Source organism: Trachemys scripta, chromosome 4 (assembly GCF_013100865.1).
Source record: "Trachemys scripta elegans isolate TJP31775 chromosome 4, CAS_Tse_1.0, whole genome shotgun sequence".
Taxonomy (NCBI): domain Eukaryota; kingdom Metazoa; phylum Chordata; order Testudines; family Emydidae; genus Trachemys; species Trachemys scripta.
The window spans coordinates 138,494,036-138,516,700 of NC_048301.1; the positions used below are offsets into that span (position 1 = coordinate 138,494,036).

The 22,665-nt window shown below is 49.9% G+C and overlaps 1 protein-coding gene across 1 annotated transcript in view; it reads right to left on the bottom strand.

Annotated features, from left to right (window-relative positions):
• ELAPOR1 (endosome-lysosome associated apoptosis and autophagy regulator 1) overlaps nucleotides 1–22,665 on the bottom strand; it is an 82,136-nt gene that overhangs the window by 43,202 nt on the left and 16,269 nt on the right. Inside the window, exons 2-3 of the mRNA XM_034768834.1 lie at nucleotides 4,888–5,008; nucleotides 3,828–4,020 (exon numbers count right to left, since the gene is read on the bottom strand). Of these exons, the coding sequence (XP_034624725.1) occupies nucleotides 3,828–4,020; nucleotides 4,888–5,008 (314 nt within the window). The remainder of the gene's footprint in view (nucleotides 1–3,827; nucleotides 4,021–4,887; nucleotides 5,009–22,665) is intronic.

Below are 22,665 nucleotides of genomic sequence, written 5' to 3' on the forward strand. Positions count from 1 at the left end.
GTGGACTACAGCCCACTTCTTCGGATGCATATAGAATGGAACATATATTGAGGAGATATATATACACACATACAGAGAGCATAAACAGGTGGGAGTTGTCTTACCAACTCTGAGAGGCCAATTAAGTAAGAGCAAAAAATTTTTTGAAGTGATAATCAAGCTAGCCCAGTACAGACAGTTTGATAAGAAGTGTGAGAATACTTACAAGGGGAGATAGATTCAATGTTTGTAATGGCTCAGCCATTACAAACATTGAATCTATCTCCCCTTGTAAGTATTCTCACACTTCTTATCAAACTGTCTGTACTGTGCTAGCTTGATTATCACTTCAAAAAATTTTTCTCTCTTACTTAATTGGCCTCTCAGAGTTGGTAAGACAATTCCCATCTGTTCATGCTCTCTGTATGTATATATACACATCTCCTCAATATATGTTCCACTCTATATGCATCCGAAGAAGTGGACAGTAGCCCACGAAAGCTTATGCTCTAATAAATTTGTTAGTCTCTAAGGTGCCACAAGTACTCCTGTTCTTTTTGCAGATACAGACTAACACGGCTGCTACTCTGAAACCTGACATGCCTCCTCGTGCTATAGGAGAAGCAGTTGGAACCTTTGTGCAACTTCATTAGAGAAGGGACCAGGCTTCCGGGTTGGCTACTCCCTGAACAGCACATCCGTGCTTCAGACACATGGGGGTGAACAGGGGGACCAGAGAGCCATGTGATGCAGGGTGGGAGTAGGTTGGCTGGTGCAGCTCGGCTGGTGCAGCTCAGGGCTGGGGGGTGACAGGGGTCCTGTTGCTTGGTGCCAGAGCCCAGCTAAACATTAGCGCTACATGTGAGGTGTGACGAAGCAGGGGCTTTTCTTGTTGTTTTCACTGATTTGCTTGCAGAGGGCGTGGGACTCAGTTTCCCTGTGTGTTACTGGTTTAACAAGGTGGTGGGAGAGGGAGTTTGTTGTTACAGAGAGCCAGCGAACAATCTGGAGAATGGATACCCCAGCGACTGGTGACCTGGAGGCCCAGCTCAGGAGTCACAGCCAGTTCTGGCTAGTGGGAGGACAATGGGTTGCGGAGAGAGGACCCTGGTGACCTGACCAGCCGGTTCCAGCCAAAGGGGAACAAAGGACAGATGAGAGGAGAGGCTGAGAGGAGAGGAGGCCCAGGAAGACAAAGGACAGAGGCGGGACTTGGGGGACTGTGATATTGGATGCCCAGCTGGAAGGAGAGGGTTTCTGGGCTGGGAGGAGAGAGCAGCCAGAGTCCACCTGGAGGCTGGAGAGACCTAGATGTGCTGTGCTGAGGGAGGCCAGGCCTGAGGCCCGGAGAGTTTCCCGTGCTGGGTTCAGACGCTCAATAAACCCTCCTGTGTTACACTGGCTGAGAATCACTCCGGTCTAGAGATCAGAGTTGCATTGCTCCCTCTGGGTGTGGAGGCCCCAGGGGTCCAGAGCAAGTGGACTCCCTGAGGGGGCCCATGGCGAGAGACAGGCATGCTAAGGCTCGGAGAGGTATGATTCCAGGAGACAGAGGGGCCTACAGCTTAACCCCGAGACAGAGTGGACCCCGAGAAGGGCTGTCGCACTGAAGTGGGTTCCCCCCAGGGACCGTACAGAGCCTGGAGAGAGCACGAGTCCTGTGATCTGTGACATGGGGTCCTTCACGGTCCTCTGGACAGGCCTGGGCTGGATCAGCTGCGAGTGAGGAGACCCTCCACCGAACACGCGGTACTGACCTTGCCCAGTTGGACATGGTGGCTGCTCCACTCTGCCCCACCATGGGAAAGACCTGGTCAGAGGGCACCAGTGGGGAGGGGAACTTGTGGCTACCACTAGCTTTGGCTGGGAGATTGGACCCCACTGCTCAGCTAGTGGATCCGCTCCACTGGCTGCTGCACTCGGTCCCGGGGAGAGGATGCTCCCCGCCCCTGGCAGCAGGGCAGAGGTCTCTGCACTGCTCTGGGCAAAGCGCTGTTCCAGCGGCAGTGGGTCGCAGGGGCAGGGGATCACAGCTCTGCCCCACGGCACATCCTATGGGGATGTCATGGGAACAACACCCGGTACGGCAGGCGTGCGAGGGCAGTCAACTAAAGGACGGGAGAGAGAGAAAGCAGCTGGCACAAGGCTCCACCTACCTAGCACACAGCCGCCAACCAGGATAGCCCAGATCGGAGGGTCTGAGCAGTGTGGCAGGGCAGGCTGTCCCATTAGGGGCCAGTAGGCCTGGGGCCAACCAGCCCTGTTCAGTTAGCCCTGCCTGGGCTGTAACAGGCTGTGAGGCACCCTGAGAAGGCAGGGCTAATCGGGTCAGAGGACAGCCTGAAACACCTGGCCCTGTGAAAGGCCAGAGAACTCAGTTGGGAGCCCCATGTAACCTTGCAAGACTGAACAAGGCGGGCGCCGGGCCTGGCAGTGCTGCAGGACTCAGGCTGGAGCAGACTCCTGAGATGGCTCGCGGGAGTGGTGTTCATACCGCCGCCCTGCTGGCTACCTACCCCACCTGCAGGGAAGGGCCTGGCCTAACACAGGGCAGAAAGAGGCAGGGAACCGAGGATGAAGAGAAAAATTAAAGCGATCCTTTTAGCCCCAAATGCCCCCTTGGGATCTGGACGGCAGAGTCTCCCCCAGTGCCAAGGGCCCAGTGAGCACAGCAGCAGGCAGCCTGCATGCAGAGGGACTTCCGTGGAGAAGCAGCTCACGTGCAGAGCGTTCCATCCCCATCGGCACTTGGACGCTCTGACTCTATCGCATGCCTGCCTCTGCCGCCGTCACGCTAACATGAGCCCTAACAACTAGGGCTGCCGTCAAATCGTGCCACTGGAGTCTCGCTGCTGTTCTGGGGCAGCGTTAGGGTCAGGTTCAGACTATGCCATGCCCTGGAGTCTCAAAACACAGCCGCTGAGTCAATCCCCAGTTCCCTTTGGCTCAGGTTCACTCCCTCATGTGCTACTGCTCATGTACAAAACTGATCTGCTTTTCCCTGCTATTCAGCAATAACTGGATGCACAAAATGTCTAACACCTAAAGATCTGGTGGGCATAAAATACCAACCCAAATCAGAGCCATGAATAGTCCAGTGCATTCAACCCCACTTCTAAACCATTCACAGTGATTTAGATATAGGATGTAATAATAATTACATCACACACTTATGGTGACAATTATTGGGGCCAAATTCCCTCACCCCGGTGTGACTCAGAAGTAACCTCACTGGGCCTGATTCCCCTCATTCCCCGGTGTAAATCAGGAGTAACGTCACTGTCAATGGAAAGTACGTAGCTACGTAGGGCAACAGGAAATTTGGTGCCCTGCGTAGCTGTGTGCTGCTCCAGCCCCTTCCCTGCTTCTTCCCCATGGCCCCTGCCCCGCTCCACCCCAGCCCCAGCCCCGCCCCCACTCTCCTGAGGACTGCAGCAGGGCTGGGCTGGCACTCGCCAGCAGCGGGAAGTGCAGTGGCCCAACCCCAGCCGCTGGTGAGTGGTTCCCCCTGCCCCCAAGCCAGCACCGTCCCCACATGCGGAGGCCTGGGGCCAGCCTCCCCCTCCCCCACACAGGTCTGGGGCTGCGTAGGGCCCCAGAATAGCTAGGGATGGCCCTGTGTGAGACTGGGCAAGTGAGAGCAGAACCACGCTGATTTGTCCAATTATGGCATAAGCCTGGTTGTCAGGTGCCGGTGGCCTGCAGCTCACACTGACTGCAGCCAGAGGGTGGGGGATCAGCACTCCTGGAAGCCAGGCTCTCCTGCACAAAAGGCCAAGGATGCTGGCTGCAGCCCGGAGCTCCATTCAAGGCGGCCGTGCCCTGGGGTGCAGCAACAACCAACTCACGTGGTGCAGTTCTCCATGGACTCCGAGACGCTGCTGTCGCTCTCCAGGTTGGTTGCAATGCTGGCGAAGCCGTGGGGCAGCTCGTCCCACTCGTCGAAGCGGATGCCAGTGCCCAGGGAATACCTGCCCTCGGCACACGGCTTGCACGACTGGTCCTTCATGTCGAGGAACTGCCCCGCTTTGCAGGAGAAAGCTGTAACACAGAACCCCAGAGAGAGAGCTCAGAGAGAGGTGGACACGGACCGGGGTTTAGCCAACGATCTCCAGCATTTGTATTGCATCTGGAGTGCCAGGATCATAGACTCCCAGCGCGGGGCTATAGTGTGATTTGTTATCCCCATTTTACGGGCTGTACGTCTGACTGAACTGATACGCAGATCACTTTAAAAACAACGAGGAGTCCGGTGGCACCTTAAAGACCAACAGATTTATTTGGGCATAAGCTTTCAAGGGTAAAAACCCACTTCTTCAGATGCAACTTTAAAGCGCACTTTAAAGGGCTCCCCTGCTGCAGTCCTGTCTTCCTAGTCTCCCCCAGGAATGGAAGAGAAGCTGAGTCTTGGTTAATGAATGCTATCTGCAGACAGGTTCTGTTGGTCCCTTTCAGAGAACTGTGCCATTCCGTAGCTTATGAAACACTGTCTTTTCTCTGGAGCCTCTATTACAATAATCACTGGATGGAAAAATACTCAACAAACCCCAGATATACAGGATCTGAATCTGCTCTTGCTCACACTGGTGCTACCTCAGTTTAGCTACACTGACCGCATTGGAGTTACTCCTGATTTACACTGGGGTCAGAGGGGAATGGGGCCTCAGGAGGTTACTCCTAATTTACATGAGGAGAATCAGGCCTAATATTTGCTGGCCTGCTGCTCGGGAAGCGAGTGGCAAAGCTCCCCCCAGTTTCACAGGGAGCAAGAGCAGGCCTGTACCCTTTAATAGCCTGGCGGGGATGTTTCGGAAGCCAGTGGCACAGATGAGATGTGACAAGTGCAGCCTCCCCCAGTCACCGCCTGCACAGGGAGCACAGGGCAGCTGGGGCAGGCCAGTAGCTTACAGCATTCTGTGCCCTTGATGGGGTCTGGCAGGCCCGTGCAGAGTCCTGGGGTGTGCGGCACGGCCACCCTCCACCGCGAGCCGAGGCTGTCACAAGCCGTGTATTCGTAGTGGTATTCAGACTGGAAGAGAAAGCACAGAGGTGAGCTAGAGCGAGACCCGCACAGCACCGGCCGTGTGCACTGGGAACGCTATGGGCCTGACTCCTCCTGCTGGACCCACCCCTGTGCCAGGCTGATTCCAGGCGCACCGTGTAACACATGCGCGCTGCCCTGACATTACTAGAGTTACTTCCAGTTACACTGGTGTAGCTGAGATCAGAATCGGGCCGATGGAGTCTCACCATCACGGCGTCAGAATCTGGCCCAACACGCACATGAGGACGGACTTTCACACCCCACCCCCACCTGGCTGTAGCTGGGGACCACCTGCCAAGAGGAGCTTCATCAGTGTTTCCATCGCCATCATGCTGGCAGGGGTCAGTGAGCAGACCAGGGCCGGTTCCTAACCTGCCCCAGTGGCTGCAATGGAGCTATTCCCAGTGTACACCAGGCCCTTGGGACAGATTTCCCCAGGAAACCTAGGGGCCTGAAGATGCAGACAGACACAGTGGGATTTCACAGCCCCTAGGAGAGTTGACTTTCCATGGAAGTTGGGGCCTAACCTGCTCAGGTGCTTTTGCAAAACCACTAGGTTCCACCTGCCTCTTTAGATGTCAGGCTGGTGAGTGCCTGGGCACACGTGGAACCATGGGCCCCACTCTCCTCCCATTTACATCATGAGGCCTGTGGAGTTACCATGGGGAAGAGAGAAGAACTGAGCCTAACACCCACCCTCTGCAACAATGCTGCCCAATAATGTTCATCTCCAGCTGTTACCACTTCTCTGAGCCGCTGGACAGAAGAGCCCACAGAATTCCTACAAAAACAACAAGGAGTCTGGTGGCACCTTAAAGACTAACAGATTTATTTGGGCATAAGCTTTCGTGAGTAAAAACCTCAGTGAAGTGAGGTTTTTACTCACGAAAGCTTATGCCCAAATAAATCTGTTAGTCTTTAAGGTGCCACCAGACTCCTTGTTGTTTTTGTAGATACAGACTAACACGGCTACCCCCTGATACTTCACAGAATTCCTATCAGTCTTTCCACGTGAGAGCTAGTTGTTCCTGGCCCACATGGTCACCAGTTAAGTTTATCCATGTTTTTGGTCTACCCAGGGCCATAACGTCAGGCCCCCTTCCTTGTCCTTCCATGACACGGGCATGTGTTAATTACACCATTGTTGATTGTACCCAAGTCTGATCCCCGATTATCTATGCCTGCTTTGTTCCTGCTGTGACCAGGCACGTGCCACCAGCAGGATCACGTGCTGAACAAGGCCTGTGTTTTCAGGGGCTGAGTCGGGACAGAGAAGGTCTCATATTCACACTCCTCTAGTTCCTCTCACCTGGGCAGAAATCGGGGAAGCTACAGGCCCAGGCTGTAGAGAGGCGTCACAGCAGTGACAGAGCACAGGACGCTGCAGGGGAACAATTGCAGCTGAAGGAGGATAAGCATAAGGGACCCAATGTCCAGGGAACCCCGCGGTTGAGGTTCACAGATGCCAGCCCAGCTCTTTTGTGGACCACGCCCGAGGTCTCCCAGCAGGCCAGTGCAGAGCCGGGAATAGACTCCAGCTCTCCTGAGCCCCAGTTTGGTGCCTTCCCCTCTCAGAAAGGCGTCAGTTGATACTCCCGTTCCCCTAGCCCTGGCTGCATGGGCTGCAAGACTGCTCCGGTCACATGGCCCTTCCTCCATGGCCGGGAGGGGCTCCTTGCTGGTAGCCTGACTGTAGTAAGATGGGACTCTAGTAAGAAGGGCCTGGGCCTAACAGTGTTGATGTAACTGTGGGTGTAAATTACACAGCAGGTGTAAGCCAGAGGACGTCAGGTGGAGCTGCCTACACTCTCCTCCTGCATCTTACACTCTCCTCTGAGTTATTTTTCCTCCCTCTGCCCTCGGCACAGGGACGTGATGCTCCTTTAGTGCACACACTGGATGGCAAATCGGTGTAGAGGTGCTCATTTACCACCCACTTCCTCTTCGGGCAGGACTCCCTCCAGCCCGTCTGCGCACCCTCACTGCAATCAGTGTGCCAATAAAGCCAAGAGGTGAATTTGGCCCCTCTGACCAACATGCTCCCTACACGTAAGCAGCTGAAGAAAGGTTGCTCGAGCTGGCCGTTCTGTTCAGCCTTGCAGGGGAGATTTGAGGTTTGTTTGTTGTTTCTTTATGTTGTATAAAAAAGGGTTGCAGAAGTCTGCCCCCACTGCTTGTTTTTTTTTTTTTTTTAAACATTTGCAGTTCAGGGCTTGCCTACTCCAAAGTCTCTTTTGGCTACTGGAGAAGAGCAGGGGTCATGCTATTGCAAAACTGTGGAAGGGGAAACCGATTCACAGAGTTGAGAAGCAATTTATATCCAGATTCTTTAAAGCTTTATTTTCAAACCCATCTAAGCCTCGCGCGCCCGACAGACCCTGGGAGAAAAGGGGTCCTTGGGAACGATTCAGAACTCGGAGGCTGACAACGCTCCCATCTCCAAGATCCCGCCAACAGGGCTTCTGGCAAAGCCAGGGAAGAGCAGAATTGACGTGCCTGATGTCTGTCTATGGTACTTAGCTGGCCCCCAGTACCGCAGGGTCTGAGTGCCTCAGTCGTTACATCAGCACAGCCGTCCTGCGAGGCGGGGCCATGCTGTGAGCCCCAGCATGCAGATGGGAAGCTCAGGCCCGGAGGGTCCATCTACACTGCAGCTGGGAGGAAGCCTGGCTGCTCGGGTGCACAGAGAGGAACCAGCCCACTGGAAACAGCAGCTGGGAAGCAGCTGCGCCGGCAGAGATGCAGGCTGGCCCCCAAGCTCGGCTCCAGGGGCTTGCTCCCCGCTGCAGTGTAGCCATACCCAGGGCCATGCCCAGTTACACTGGAGTCTCTAGGGGAGCAGGGATCTGAACCCAGGTCTCCAAAGTGACAGGCTAACTTGGCCACCCCTCCTCTCCTTGCTTCTGACACCCCCCTTCCCTCTTCAGTGCATGCTGGGGCATTAGACAGGCCATGTGCACACTGAACCCCTCCATGCCCCAGGGGTGCCGCCTGCAGGATCACACATGGACAGACATGATCGTACGTTCAAGGCCCCTCGGCTGTGTGACATTTATGAGTTTAATATAATATCTCACTGAATGATGATAGGGCCAGAAGGAGTTAATTAGCTCACAGACTGACCTGACCCATGGCTGAACTTTAGAGACTTGTTAGGAAGATATGTAAATGAATAGAGCTTTGAAATGCAAGTCTATATTGTTAGATATAGAAGGATAGATGTTTGCTCAGGTCTTGTGATATAAGCAAACAAGTCTTGTCTATTACTATAGCTTTGATTCAAAGATCAAAAAAGGAATATTAACATTTAGGAAGATACCTGAGTGAAATAGTATTATTGTCTACATGTCTCTTTGAAGATTGTGATAACCTGTATCTGAACTGTTAACGGATAAATTACCCTGTGCTAATTGCCAGGATGTTTGGGAGAAGGAGAGTTAAGCCTATTGTTTCTCAGGCCAAACGGCTGCTGGAAATGTATAAGAACCCTGGGACACGATCCTTCTTCATCTCAGATCTGCTTTGGGTTTCAAGAGGGGGAAATCCTAGGCCATAAAGATTGAGATCCCCAGTCACTGAGTGGAGTCACCCTGAATATGCAACCGACGAAGTGGGCATTCACCCACGAAAGCTTATGCTCCAATACATCTGTTAGTCTTAAAGGTGCCACCCTGAATATGGACATTGGACGATAATCTATGGACTATTTCTAAAAGGACTTTTGGCAACTACAAGCTCACCTCTGCTATGTATCTGAACCTCAAGAATTGAATTCAAGTCTGTATGTATATTGATCTTTTAACCAACACACTCTTTTCTTTTATAATACATTTTAGTTTAGTTAACAAGAATTGACTATAGCATATATTTTGGGTAAGATCCAAGTTATAATTGGACCTGGGTATGTGGCTGATCCTTTGGAGTTGGAAGAACCTCTCTTTTATATGATGAGATAAGATTTTCAGTAATCATCATCATATCTGACGTGTGTCTGGATGGAGGCCTGAGGCTGGGTACTTTAAGGGAACTGCGTTGTTTAGACTTCTGAGTAACCTGTATGATACTATAGAAGCTGTTTTGTGCTGGCTTGGTAAATTTAAATATTGGAATAACCACCAGCTTCTGGGGTTTGTCTGCCCCCTTTTGTTTGCAGTTCACCCTAATTGAGTGACCTCAGCTGGCTCCAACAGGCAGCATCGTCACAGGCTGTGACCAGCCCCATGTGTTACACACCCTCTTCCACACTGGGAAAACTTACTCTGCTTGCTCCGTAGGGGTTAGAGGCAAGTCACCACGGCCGTGCTAGACGGGCAAAGCACCACTGGCCATGTGTCATGCTGGGATTAACTGGGTGGCTCGTCACGCTCAAAGCAAAGTGCCCCACACCACATGAATGTGGCTTGGAGCAGCCCGCCACAAAGGTCCCCGAGACACAGCCTGCCTCACTGCGTGCAGGTTCTCTGACATTGGCAGGGGCTGGCGGAAACAAGCCCCACCTATTAGGATCCACTTACTGTCGAGTGATATCAGCTCGACGGGCTCGCTGGAGCAAGCTGTCCCAATGATAGCGCTGGCAGAGAAAGTGCCCGCACCCTTTCCCTGGAAGCACTGGTGTGAAAGGAGACAATGCTTTCTAAAGGACCGGCAGCAAAGCTGAAGTATGACAGGGCTGCACAGAGAGGGTCTGATCTTGATCCCACTCGCCCCCATGGGAATCAGGAGTAAATTCATTACACTCAACAGAATTATAGCTATTAAAAAATAAACCCCTGTTGAGAGCGCAGGATCAGGCCCATTAATTTGACTGGCGAGTCTGTCTGGGTTAAGACCACAGGCTGGCTTAGTACAGTGTTACCTAACCTCCAGCAGCCAAGGCTCAGTGTGAGAAGGCAGTGGTGGGTCCCTTTCCAAGCCCCACCCCCAACCCTGGCGACAGGGAGGAGAGGCCTCAGATAGGGCGAGAATTTTCAGAGCATCCACAGTCTGGGCTGGCCTTTCAGAAGAGCCCAGCGGGTGGGGTGTTGACTGACCCCTTTTTAAAAATCAGCCCTTATTTGGGTACTACATGGGAGCTGAGCTTTACTGTATGTCTGCCCCCATTGGGATGCTGAGCTTTTGGGAATCTGGCCCCAGGCATTTCATCATGAAGACGCATTGCAAGGGTGCCACCACCCCTTCCCCAGGCTCAGCACCGATAGGGAGAGCCTGAACCCAGAACCTTGCTAGATACGAACCTGCTAGTCTGCAAGTTCTGGCTGTGCTTGTTTCACCAACCCTCCCCCCGGGGGCTCTGCAGCAGAAGGCTGTTTACGGACCAAGCATCGGGTGCTTGGCTACCTGACTGCACTGAGAACTTCAACCTCAGACAGCTGCCGTCATGTCACAGCCAGACAATGCTGCTTGGGCTACACTCAGGGCCGGCTCCAGGCACCAGCACAGCAAGCAGGTGCTTGGGGCGGCCAACGGAAAGGGGCGGCACGAATTGCCGCTAAAGAATGAAGCAGCGGCAGAGCTGATCACAGCTTTTTCCCCCCTCCCCTCCCACTGCTTGGGGTGGCAAAAATGCTGGAGCCAGCCCTGACTATGCCGCCAACCTAACCTGCACAAGCCCCGACCGAAGCCACGCAACTGAGCTGTGCTATCCAGGAGCCAGAGAGATGGGCCAAGGCTTCTCCAGATACCTCTACCAGAGAAGATGTGGGCTGAATACTGAGCTTTGTCAATGCAGGGGCAGGATGATGCGTATAGGGGTCTCCCATACACTGTGATCCTTGTAAGCTGGTAGCACCCGGAGCCCCACTCAGGGACTGGAGCCCATTGTTTCATACATTCAGCTTCATTTAGAGTCCAGGGCCAGAAGAGACCATTGTGCTCACCCAGTCTGACCTCCTGCATGACACAGGCCAGGGAACTTCCCCCAATCATTCCTAGAGCAGAACTTTGAGAAAAACAGCCCATCGTGATTTACAAATGGTCAGTGATGGAGAATCCCCCACAATCTTCGGTAAATTGCTCCAGTGGTTAATTACCCTCCCTGTTAAGAATTTACATCTTATTTCCAGTCTGAATTTGTCTAACTTCAACTTCTAGCCATTGGATCATGTTATATCTCTCTCTGATAGACTGAATAGCCCATTATTAAATATGCAGATACGTACAGACTGATCACATCACCCCTTAACCGTCTCTTCATTAAGCTAAATAGACTGAGCTCCTTTAGTCTATCACAGTGGTCCCCAACCTTTTTCGTCTGGCAGGCACCGGACGACGAGCCACTGAGGACGTCAAGCAGCCGCTGAAATGCTGCCGAGAAGCGGCAACGTCAACAGGCATCGCCGCCGAAATGCCGCTGAGAAGCAGCGTCATCAAGAGGCTTTGCCGTCAAAATGCCGCCTAAAATCAGCGGCATTTCAGCGGCGACGCCTCTTGATGCTGCTGCTTCTCAGCGGCATTTCGGCGGATGCTTGTCTGCTGGCCAGTATGCGGGCGCACATAGATGCCCGCGGGCACTGCGTTGGGGACCACTGGTCTATCACTATAAGGCACATTTTCTAATCCTTTAGTCGTTCGCATGGCGCTTCTCTGAACCCTCTCCAGTTTATCCACAGTTCAAGAAGGATGTGGGCACCAGAACTGGACACCATATTCCAGCACCGATCACACCAGGGCCAGATGTAAAGGTAAAAGAACCTCTCTGCTCCTACTTGAGATTCCCCGGTTTATGCATCTCAGGACGGCATTAGCTCTTTTGGCCAATACGTCGCATTGGGAGCTCATGTTCAGCGAATTATCCACCACAACCCCCAAATCTTTTTCAGACTTCCTGCTCCATGGGATAGAATCCCCAGTCATGTACATGTGGCCTGCATTCTTTGTTCCTAGATGGATACATTTACATTTAACCCTATTAAAAACACATACTGTTGGCTTGTGCCCAGATCACTCTGTATCAGTGACCTGTCTTCTTTACTGTGTACCACTTTCCCCAGTTGCGTGCATCTGCAAACTTTAGCAGCGAAGATTGTGTGTTTTCCTCGAGGTCATTGATCAAAACATTACGTAGCGTAGGGCTCTTGTGCTCGGCGCTGTACACTCACAGAACAAGACAAGGGTCCCTACCCCAATCAGCATAAGACAAGACAAGACAAAACAGGCAGATACAGCCAGCCAACTCCTGGAGGAGCACACAGAAACAACGGGAATCACTTATACTGGTCCTAACGGTCTCACTGCTGCCATGTGCCTCCCCCGCTTCTGTTTGTTGTATCCGCCGGTCTCTCCTCTTGGACTTCAATTGTAAGATCAATTGGGGCAGGGGGTCTGTCTCTTTCCTGTGGGTTTGGACAACAGGCCTGTCACATTACTGCTGCCCAAATAATCCAAGCCCCTCGGGCTGGGGTTTTGCTGGTCCCAGGCAGGGCTGGACAGAGCCCTGCGTTTCTGAGCCTTATAAACTTTAATGTAAAAAAACCCAGCAACATTTCAAGTAGCCTTCGGTTTCACATACAGTTTAATTTAAACCGTGGACTCCAGTTTAGTTTGACAGCATTCCAAAGCCTGAGGGGGAGGGTTGCATGAACTTAGCGAGCAGCCAGGCCAGCGCTCCCTGCCTTATGAAAGTGGCGTGTTTATCTTGGCGGGACCCGGGGGTTAGTGTGACAATGAACGTCGTTCATTAAACAGGTTCCTAGGTAAACCCGGATGCAGAGTTCTGCCTAAGGAAGCAGGAGCAATTAAGAGACATTCACACCAGATGTTTCATAAGCTGAACTGGTGCCCGCAGTGTTTACTCATCTCATCACACACAAACCACAGCAGGCGGACTGGCTGCCTCAGGAGATTGCTAATGGCTCCTCAGGCTTTCAGCAGCTCAGCTGACTGCCTGGGGAAGAGCGTCATGCCGGGGTAGAGGAGGGGTCTGTCAGCATGTCAGACTCCTAGGACACAGACTCGGTGTGTGACTGCACAAGTGCCTTCCCCTTTCTACGCCTCAGGTTTCCCACCTGTGAAATGGACATAATGACTCTCCCTTCTGTTCTCCAGAGTCCTTGTACTGTCTGAGCACCTCCCACCAGTCCTGTCTCCTAATGCACTGGTGCCTGTCCTTTGGCTAGTTGTGAGGCTCAATTCTAATTAGCAAGGTCCTTGGGTGAAAGGTGCTATAGGAGGGATAGTGAGTACCAGGGCATTACCCTTTCCTTGCTCATCTGAAGCCCAGCTGCCTACAGAGCCTCAGGCTCATCTCCTCACACGGCCTTGGATCTGCACACGGAGCTCAGATGGGAGAAGAGAGAAAACAAATTAACTTTTTTCCTAGATGCCAGAGTAAAGCAGCTCTCACGTGCCGGGACAGGAGTGCAGGGCTCCCCTGACAACCCCCCCGCTCCTCCTGCCTGCCTGACTTCAGAAGAGCCACAGGAACCTTCTGACCAGCCTCACCTTATCTTTGATCCTGTTCAATACAGCCATATGGAAGAACATCTGTTACTGGGGCTTACGTTTCCCCACCACAAGCTACCTTGAAAGCCGATATCCAGAGCAGGGAGGGATATTTACCTACAAGTTAAAGCAATATTTAAGACCAGTAAGACCAGCTGGAACATTTAATTTTCAGAAGTGGTAGGCAAGCAGCCAGAGGATTTAGCAACGTAAGGGCCCAAGCCTGCTGGGTTCGATTTCCCCGCTGACCTCACAATAGGTGAACAGAATTCAGTCCTTAAGAATGAGGATGTTGAAAACTTGCCCCTTAATGTTTTATGAGCATCTGGGTGAATTGACCTAAGTCACTGATTTTAATCATGATTTAAATCAGCAAGCAGGAAACCTTAATTTAAATAATTGATTTTAATCATGTTTTGCATTTGTACTTCAGTTATTTTCCTAATGAATGGCTGATTCACACTGATTGGTAACCATTAAAATATGTACATTTGCAACTAAAAACATTTACACGAAAATTTGGTGCTTCTTTTTGCTAACCAGGAGGTTAGACTATATCTATACACATTGATTTAAGCTTTATATAGTTTTATATTCATTCAGATTCTTAATTTTTACATTTTTGTTATATGAGAAGAACAGCCATACAAAGGTCCATCAAGCCCAGTATTCTGTCTTCCGACAATGGCCAATGCCAAGTGCCCCAAAGGGAATGAACAGAACAAGGTATTTATTGAACGATCCATCCCCTATCATCCATTCCCAGCTTCTGGCAAACAGAGGCTAGGGACACCATCCCTACCCATCCTGGAGAATAGCCACTGATAGACCTATCGTCCATGAACTTACCTAGTTCTTTTTTGAACCCTGTTATAATCTTGGCCTTCACAACATCCTCTGGCAAGGAGTTCCACAGGTTGACTGTGTGTTGTGTGAAGAAATACTTCTTTTGTTTGTTTTAAACCTGCTGCCTATTAATTTCATTTGGTGACCCCCTAGTTCTTGTGCTATGAGTAAATAACACTTCCTCATTTACTTTCTCCACACCAGTCATGATGTTATAGACCTCTATCATATCCCCCATTAGTCATAACTTTTCCAAGCTGAAAAGTCCTAGTCTTATTAATCTCTTCTCATATAGAAGCTGTTCAATACCCCTAATCATTTTTGTTGCGCTCTTCTGAACCTTTTCAAATTCCAATATATATTTTTTGAGGTTGGGTGACCACATCTGCACACAATATTCAAGATGTGGGCATACCATGGATTTATATAGAGGCAATATATTTTCCTTCTTAATTATGCCCAATATTCTGTTAGCTTTTTTGACTGTCGCTGCACACTGAGTGGATGTTTTCAGAGAACTATTCACAATGACTCCAAGATCTCTCTCTTGAGTGGTAACACCTAATTTAGACCCCATCATTTTGCATGTATAGTTGGGATTATGTTTTCCAATGCGCATTACCTTGCATTTATCAACACTGAATTTCATCTGCCACTTTGTCACTCAGGTTTTGTGAGATCCCTTTGTAGCTATTTGCAGTCTGCTTTGCACTTAACTATCTTCAGTAGTTTTGTATCATCCGCAAATTTTGCCACCTCACCGTTTACCCTTTTCCAGATCATTTATGAATATGTTGAATAGAACTGAGCCCAGTACAGCCCACTAGGGGACACCACTATTTACCGCTCTCCATTCTGAAAACTGACCATTTATTCCTACCCTTTGTTTCCTATCTTTTAACCAGTTACCCATCCATGAGAGGACCTTCCCTCTTATCCCATGACAGCTTACTTTGCTTAAGAGCCTTTGGTGAGGGAACTTGTCAAAGGCTGTCTGAAAAACTAAGTACACTATATCCACTGGATTCCCTTGGTCCACATGCTTGTTGACCCCCCTAGATTGGTGAGGCATGATTTCCCTTTACAAGAACCATGTTGACTCTTCCTCAACAAATCATGTTTATCTATGTGTCTGACAATTCTGTTCTTTACTATAGTTTCAACCAGTTTGCCTGGTACTGAAGTGAGGCTTACCGGCCTGTAATTGCCAGGATCACCTTTGGAGCCCTTTTTAAAAAGGGACATCACATTAGCGATCCTCCAGTCATCTGGTACAGAAGCTGATTTAAATGATAGGTTACAAACCACAGTTAGTAGTTCTGCAATTTCACATTTGAGTTCCTTCAGAACTCTTCATAGAATCATAGAAGATTAAGACTGCTCAAACCAGGACCAACCCCAACTAAATCAGTCCAGCCAGGGCTTTGTCAAGCCAGGCCTTTAAAACCTCTAAGGATGGAGATTCCACCACCTCCCTAGGTAACCCATTCCAGTGTTTCACCACCCTTCTAGTAAAATAGTTTTTTCTAATATCCAACACAGACCTCCCACACTGCAACTTGAGACCATTGCTCCTTGTTCTGTTATCTGCCACCACTAAGAACAGCCGAGCTCCATCCTCTTTGGAACCCCCCCTTCAGGTAGTTGAAGGCTGCTATCAAATCCCCCCCTCACTCTTCTCTTCTGCAGATTAAACAATCCCAGTTTCGTCAGCCTCTCCTCATAAGTCATGTGCTCCAGCCCCCTAATAATTTTCGTTGCCCTTCGCTGGATTCTCTCCAATTTGTCCACATCTCTTCTGTAGTGGGGGGACCAAAACTGGACACAGTACTCTGGGTGTGGCCTCAACAGTGCCAAAAAGAGGGGAATAATCACTTCCCTCGATCTGCTGGAAATGCTTCTACTAATATACCCCAATATGCATTCTTGGGTGAATACCATCTGGTCTTGGTGATTTACTACTGTTTAGTTTATCAATTTGTTCCAAAACCACCTCTAATGACACCTCAATCTGGGACAGTTCCTCAGATCTGTCACCTAAAAAGAATGGCTCAGGTTAGGGAATCTCCCTCGCATCCTCAACCATGAAGATGGATGCAAAGAATTCATTTAGTTTCTCCACAATGGCCTTATCCTTGAATGCTTCTTTAGCACCTCAATCGTCCAGTGGCCCCACTGGTTGTTTAGCAGGCTTCCTGCTTCAGATGTACTTAAAATTTTTTCTATTACTTTTTGAGTCTTTGGCTAGCTGTTCTTCAAATCCTTTTTTGGCCTTCCCAATTATATTTTTACATGTCATTTACCAGAGTTTATGCTCCTTTTTATTTTCCTCACTAGGATTTAACTTCCACTTTTTAAAAGGATGCTTTTTTGCCTCTCGCTGCTTCTTTTACTTTGTTGTTTAGCCACAGTGACACTTTTTTGGTTCTCTTACTGTGTTTTTTAATTTGGGGAATACATTTAAGTTGAGTGTCTATTATGGTGTCTTTATAAAGTTTGCTTGCAGGGATTTCACTATAGTCACTGTACCTTTTAATTTCTGTTTAACTAACCTCCTCATTTTTGGGTAGTTCCCCTTTCTGAAATTAAATGCTACTGTGGTGGGGCTGCAGTGGTGTTTTCTCCACCACAGGTATGTTAAATTATAATGCATTTCTTATTTATTACATTTTTTTTTTTTTTAAACTTGTGATGTGTCAAGCTGCATTTGAATGGAAATTGGAATTTAATTAAAAAAAAAAGCACAAAAAGAGCATTATGTGCAATGGTCTATGACTAAGACTCTACATTAATAAACAAAACCAGCATTTTAAAACTGTTAGTTAAATTTAACTACCTTGGGTACAGCAGCTTCCTTTTTTACTTATGTTTTGCATTTGAAATGATTTATTAAACAAAGTATATTCTGTACTCAGTGAATTGAAGTGATTGTTTCTGGTCACCATGTCCTTCAAGATGTTTGAACCTGTAGATCTCTTCCCCATACACCTTGTTTTTACTCAGATTGGAAATGAAAAACAAGCTTGCTGGCTTTTTCAACTCCCAATCGCTTTCTCAATTTTGAATGACCTAGTTATTGTACTGAACTAGTTGAATAAACTGAAATGAGAAAAATATTCTCTGCACCTGCAGAAGAGGCTACTGCCATCAAAAGCTGGTTTGGCGCTTCAACAAACTCTGGTTCCAGATGTCTAGCCAGTGATTGCCACCAGTTAAATAGTCTGACTTTAAAACTTTGGCAAACACCTGCTGCTTGAATATTATTTTAAATTCAATGTTTATGAATTACAGTAAACTTAAGGGTTAACAGTTTATTTTTAAAAAGAAAATATGTATTTGATTTCAACTAAAAAAATCCAGTTTTTATTTTATTTAACAAAACCATTGATCTTTCTGCACCCTGACAAACATTCGCTTCAAAGCTCCGCGGAGCAGGGCCCATCGTTTGTTCTATGTTTGTACAGCACCACACACAACGAGGCTCTGGGCCAGGCCTAAGGCCCTTGGGTGCTACTACAATACAACACTCATAAATAAATGAGAGAAGGAGATTTGTAAGCAAGGCCAGAGATGCAGAGATAACAGACATAACTGCTATCGTTTCAGGATTTTTTGTCTGATAAAAAGGACATACAAATGTTTTTTTTAATAAAAATAAGCTCATGGCCTTCCCTCTGTCCCGGCCAAGTGAAAATGGATTCTGAGCATGTAAGGAGGAACGCTAATGCCGTTTTTCCTGTTTTCTGCCTCTCTCTCTCTCACTCTCTCTCAGCTTGGATACCAGGCTGGTCAACTCCATTTTTTGTTTCTACTCAGTTTCACTCGGGGCTTCCCCTGAACCAGCACCAGGTTGGATTCATATTTTTAATCTATTTAGGTTTCTAGCAGAAAGGAAAGAGCATCTTTCCAAGGCTCTCCTCTCCATTGCCCTGTACCTCATTTCAGAGATACCACAGGGGAATGCATGGAGTAAAAACACAAGTGTTTCCATTGCTGCAGGTAGCTGGATGTTTGTTCCCATCCACCCGCCACCCAAATCACAGAGGGCGGCTTCCTCCAGACCCTGGGGGTGCACAATCCCCTGCTCTGCCCCAGGCCCCACCCCACCCCTTCTCCCAAGCCCCCCGCCCCACCTCTTCCAACCCAGTTCTGCCCCCTCCCCTGAGCGCACCCCATCCCTGCTCCTTTCCCTCTCCCCCCAACCACCTCCTGCACGCAGCAGAACAGCTGATTGTGGCAGACAGGAGGCACTGGGGGAGGGAGGGAGGAGCTGACTGCTGGTGGGTGCTAAGCACCCACTAATTTTTTTCCATGGGTGCTCCAGTCCTGGCAGAGATGGTGCCAATGATCCAAATCCTGTGTAGTCAGGGCAGAATCTGTCCAACACATGGGTGGGACACAGAGCAGTAGCCTAGGCTGAAACAGCAACTCTGGCTGCTCTGCTCCCCATATGGGTGGTTGAGACCACTGGAGCTACACGAGGACAAGTCCACTAGCACAGTGGTTCTCAACCAGGGGTACGTGCACTCCCAGGGGTACACAAAGGCATAGGCGCCAACTCTGTGCCCCTACCCCCTCCCCCGAGCGCACAGCGTCCCCACTCCTTCCCCCAGCGCTTCCTGCCCGCCGCTTAACAGCTGTTTGGCGGCACTTAGGATTTTCCGGGAGGAAGGGGGAGGAGGCGGTAAAGAAGTGGGACAGGGTAGTGACTTGGGGGAAGGGGGTGGAATTGGGGCAGAGCAAGGGTGGTGGAGGACCAGGGGGTCGAGCACCCATGGGCAGAGAGGAAGTCGGCACCTATGCACAAAGGTCTTCCAGGGTACATCAGATATTTGCCTAGTTTTACATAAAAAGCACTAGCAAAGTCAGTACAGATGAAAGTTTCATACAGACAATGCCTTGTTTATACTGCTCTATATACTGTACACAGAAATGTAAGTACAAGATTTAGATTCCAATTGATTAATTTTATTATACGGTAAAAAAGAGAAAGGAAGCGCCCCATTGTTCAGTAAGAGTGTGCTGGGACATTTTTATGTCTGATTTTGTAGCCACATTGTTTTTAAGGGAGGAGAAACTTGGGTTACGAAGACAAATCAGACTCCTGACCGGGGTATGCAGACTGGAAACGTTGAAAGCCACTGCTCCAGCACATCCAGAGGCTGCCTCCCATTTAGGGCTGTGTGGAGCTGCCCTCTGTGGGAGGCAGGGGCGGGGGTGGGGGGGTGGGAGAGAGAAAGCAGCTGTGTGGCTGCTTCCCCTGCATCCTCACCCCCAAACTCCAGGTAAGGGGACCATGCACACCAAGGTGAATCTCACCCACATGCTTTTCTAGAACATTGTTTCCCCCCCACACTTTCAGTTCCAGTTTCCCCAGCTCAGGGGTTAGCTCCCCAGAATGCACAGAGGCCTCCCTACCATGGGGAATTGGACTGAAGGGCCAGTCCCCAAGATGGCGAGCAGATCCCAATCCCGGGGGGGCAGGTGGTGTCCAGGCCCCCCTGCAGCACCTGCTGCATCAGGGACCTCTGGACACTGATGTCATCTGCTGTAGGTATTGACGTGATACCCCCACACACACACTGCAGCTGAACATATCACTCTGTAATGCATTTACCTGGGCACAACCCTGGCAGGCAGGGCACTGCTGTTATCCCCCTTGCACTGACAGGAACCTGACCTCAGCTCTCCCAAGTCCACACCCAGCTCCCTAGCCACTGGGCCAGCTGCTTTTTACAGGTTATTGTTATTGCCCCCATTCTCTGCTCCAAACCCCTCTCATGCACTCCCTGCCCCCTCCTGCATTAGTCCCTTTAGCTAATCTTCCCTCAGCAAAACCCACCCCCAAAACTACAATCAAGCCAACAGTGGCAGCACTAGCTTGCCCTTTGCAACCACCACGCTGACCCCTCTGCTGGGGGGTTCCATTGCTCCTCCCATCTGGGCCTGTCAGGGACCCTCTTACTCCAACATCTGGTCAGTGCTCAGCACAATGGGGTCCCCAGCCACCACCAGGGGAAACAAACCCTACCCCCCATAACTGCATGGTACAACACACATGATTTGAATGGGCTTGAGCCCCCATTCCTAGGGAACGGGCTTCTGCAGTTCCTGATGTGATGTTAAGAGACCCGTTTTAACACTGCATTAATAGGGCTTTGGGCTTGGGTTTTTTTGTACATTACTTTTTTATTATAAGAAGTGGGGGCAGGTAAGGGACTCAAAAAATTTAGAACAGCTCCAGAAAAACATTTCTATTAAATATGGTGTAGCTGAGGTTTCAAAATTGTTCCCAGATTGGTGCAAAAAGTGTCTTTTGAAACATTCAGTGTTCAGATTTGCAGAAACAAACCTTTGATGTTTCACAACAACTCATAGCTGGAGGGGAAAAGAAAAAGCAAGAGAAAAATCTTTCACATTAAGTCAGCCTGATGTGCCGTAGAGATTTCTGAAATCTCTTGATCTCTGTCGCAGCGCACTTAGGACCAAACTGTTATGGCAAGGCACAGATTTTCCTTTTGAGCAGCGTATACCAGTGGATCGGAGAAGAAACACACTGACCAAACTGCAGTTACCACTGACTTAAGGCCAGAAGGGATCATTCAGTCTGGCCTCCTGCAGAGAATGGGCCAGAGAACCTCACCCAGCAATTCCTGCATCCAGCCCCTGCCTTGTGGTTGAGCTAGTGCTTTTTTTTTTTTTAATATATAATATAATATAATTAAAAATATGACATTCAACTCAATGTAAAGTCGCCAAGTGACTAAATCCACTGAGTTCCAACAGTTAATTAGATTTACAGTCAAAAATGTGCCTTATTTCTGGCCTGACCTTTGCAACCTAAAGTGACATACACACTATGCTATACTGTTTCTTCTATCCAAATGCTTATATGGCCCCGGAATATCCACGTGTCTCAAATATTACTGAGTTTGTCCTCAGTGCCCCTGCCAGTCAGAGAAAAACAGCCCGAGTGTGAATCTGGGCTCATGGGAATGCTTAGCCCTGATGGTTCATGAAACACTGGCCCAGAAACTCCCTCTGACTAGCTGGATCATTGCTAGGCCAACTATTGAATAAGAGGAAGCCTTCACTATTGGCTAATTTGGGGATTGGTTCTGCTTTGAGCAGGTGGTTGGATCAGATGACCTCCTGAGATCCCTTCCAACCCTGATATTCTATGATTCTAAAGTCCAGGGCAAGGAGTCAGGGGTCCACCAATGGCTCTGCCCCCTGCTGAGCACAGAGCCTTCAGCAATTCAGGGCTAAGATTTCAAGTGCAACCACTGAATTTGGGGCCTCAGTTTTGGGGGGGGGGGGGAGGAGGAGCCCAGCAGCAGATGCCTGGGACTTTATTTTCAGAAGGTGCCAAGTGTCCACCTGAAGCCAATGGGGTGGTGGGTGCCCAACACGTCAGATCAGGCCCCAGCATCTTACACAGGGATCCAAAAACTGAGGCATCCGGGGGGGGGGGGGGGGGGGGGAAATCAGTGGCCACTTTTGAAAGTTTGGACTTTAACTTCCCCATGCCCTAGCTTGCCCACCTGCAGCACAAGGCTGATCGCCTGCCAGCTTCCCAAAGGGGTGCAGAGCCTGAAGTCACACTGGGAGGGTGTTTGAAGATTAAAGGCTAGGAGCTCAGTGTCATTTCCAGTCCCTGCCACACTGCTCTGAAAACGGGACCAGGCTTGGGCCCGGACAGCTCCCTTTCCCACAACCAGGGCCCTTGGGATATTACCGCATGTCCTGGAAACAATCCTGCTGCTCACACATGCTGTGCTGCAGGCACCTGAGATGAAACTGACACCTGCTGCTGCAGGCGGAATGTGCCACGTCTTATTTGGCTCATGTTAAAGCAGCCCTGCTCCTTTGTGACGACTGGTCCCGCAGGAAAGGGTACGGCCTCCGCACGGCTGGCGAGCCAGCTCTGCAGAGGGTGAGCTATTGATAATTATTACTCATCCATCATGTGCATTACAGCAATGCCTAGGTGCCCACCTCCTGGCTTAGGGCCCCATGATGCTAGGCTCCAGAGGCCTAACACGGATGACAGTCCCTGCCCCAGTGAGCTTACACTTCAGATGATCCATTGTTCCTGCCATCAAATACAAACTAGCTGCAATCACGGCTGGGATCTCCTCCCTTGTCATGCCAATTCCGTGAGAGGGCTCAGAAGAGGGTGAGATGGACACACCAGAGGGTGTCACACGTGCTGTGGTAACTACCCACTAGGGCAGGCTATGGGTGAAAGCAAAGCCTTGCTTGGAGGGGCTAGAATCTGCCCACTACTCATCCCTCATCTAGTCCATCTTCCGAGATCTCCTTCATCCTCAGTAAATAGCTCCCATGCTTCTCTG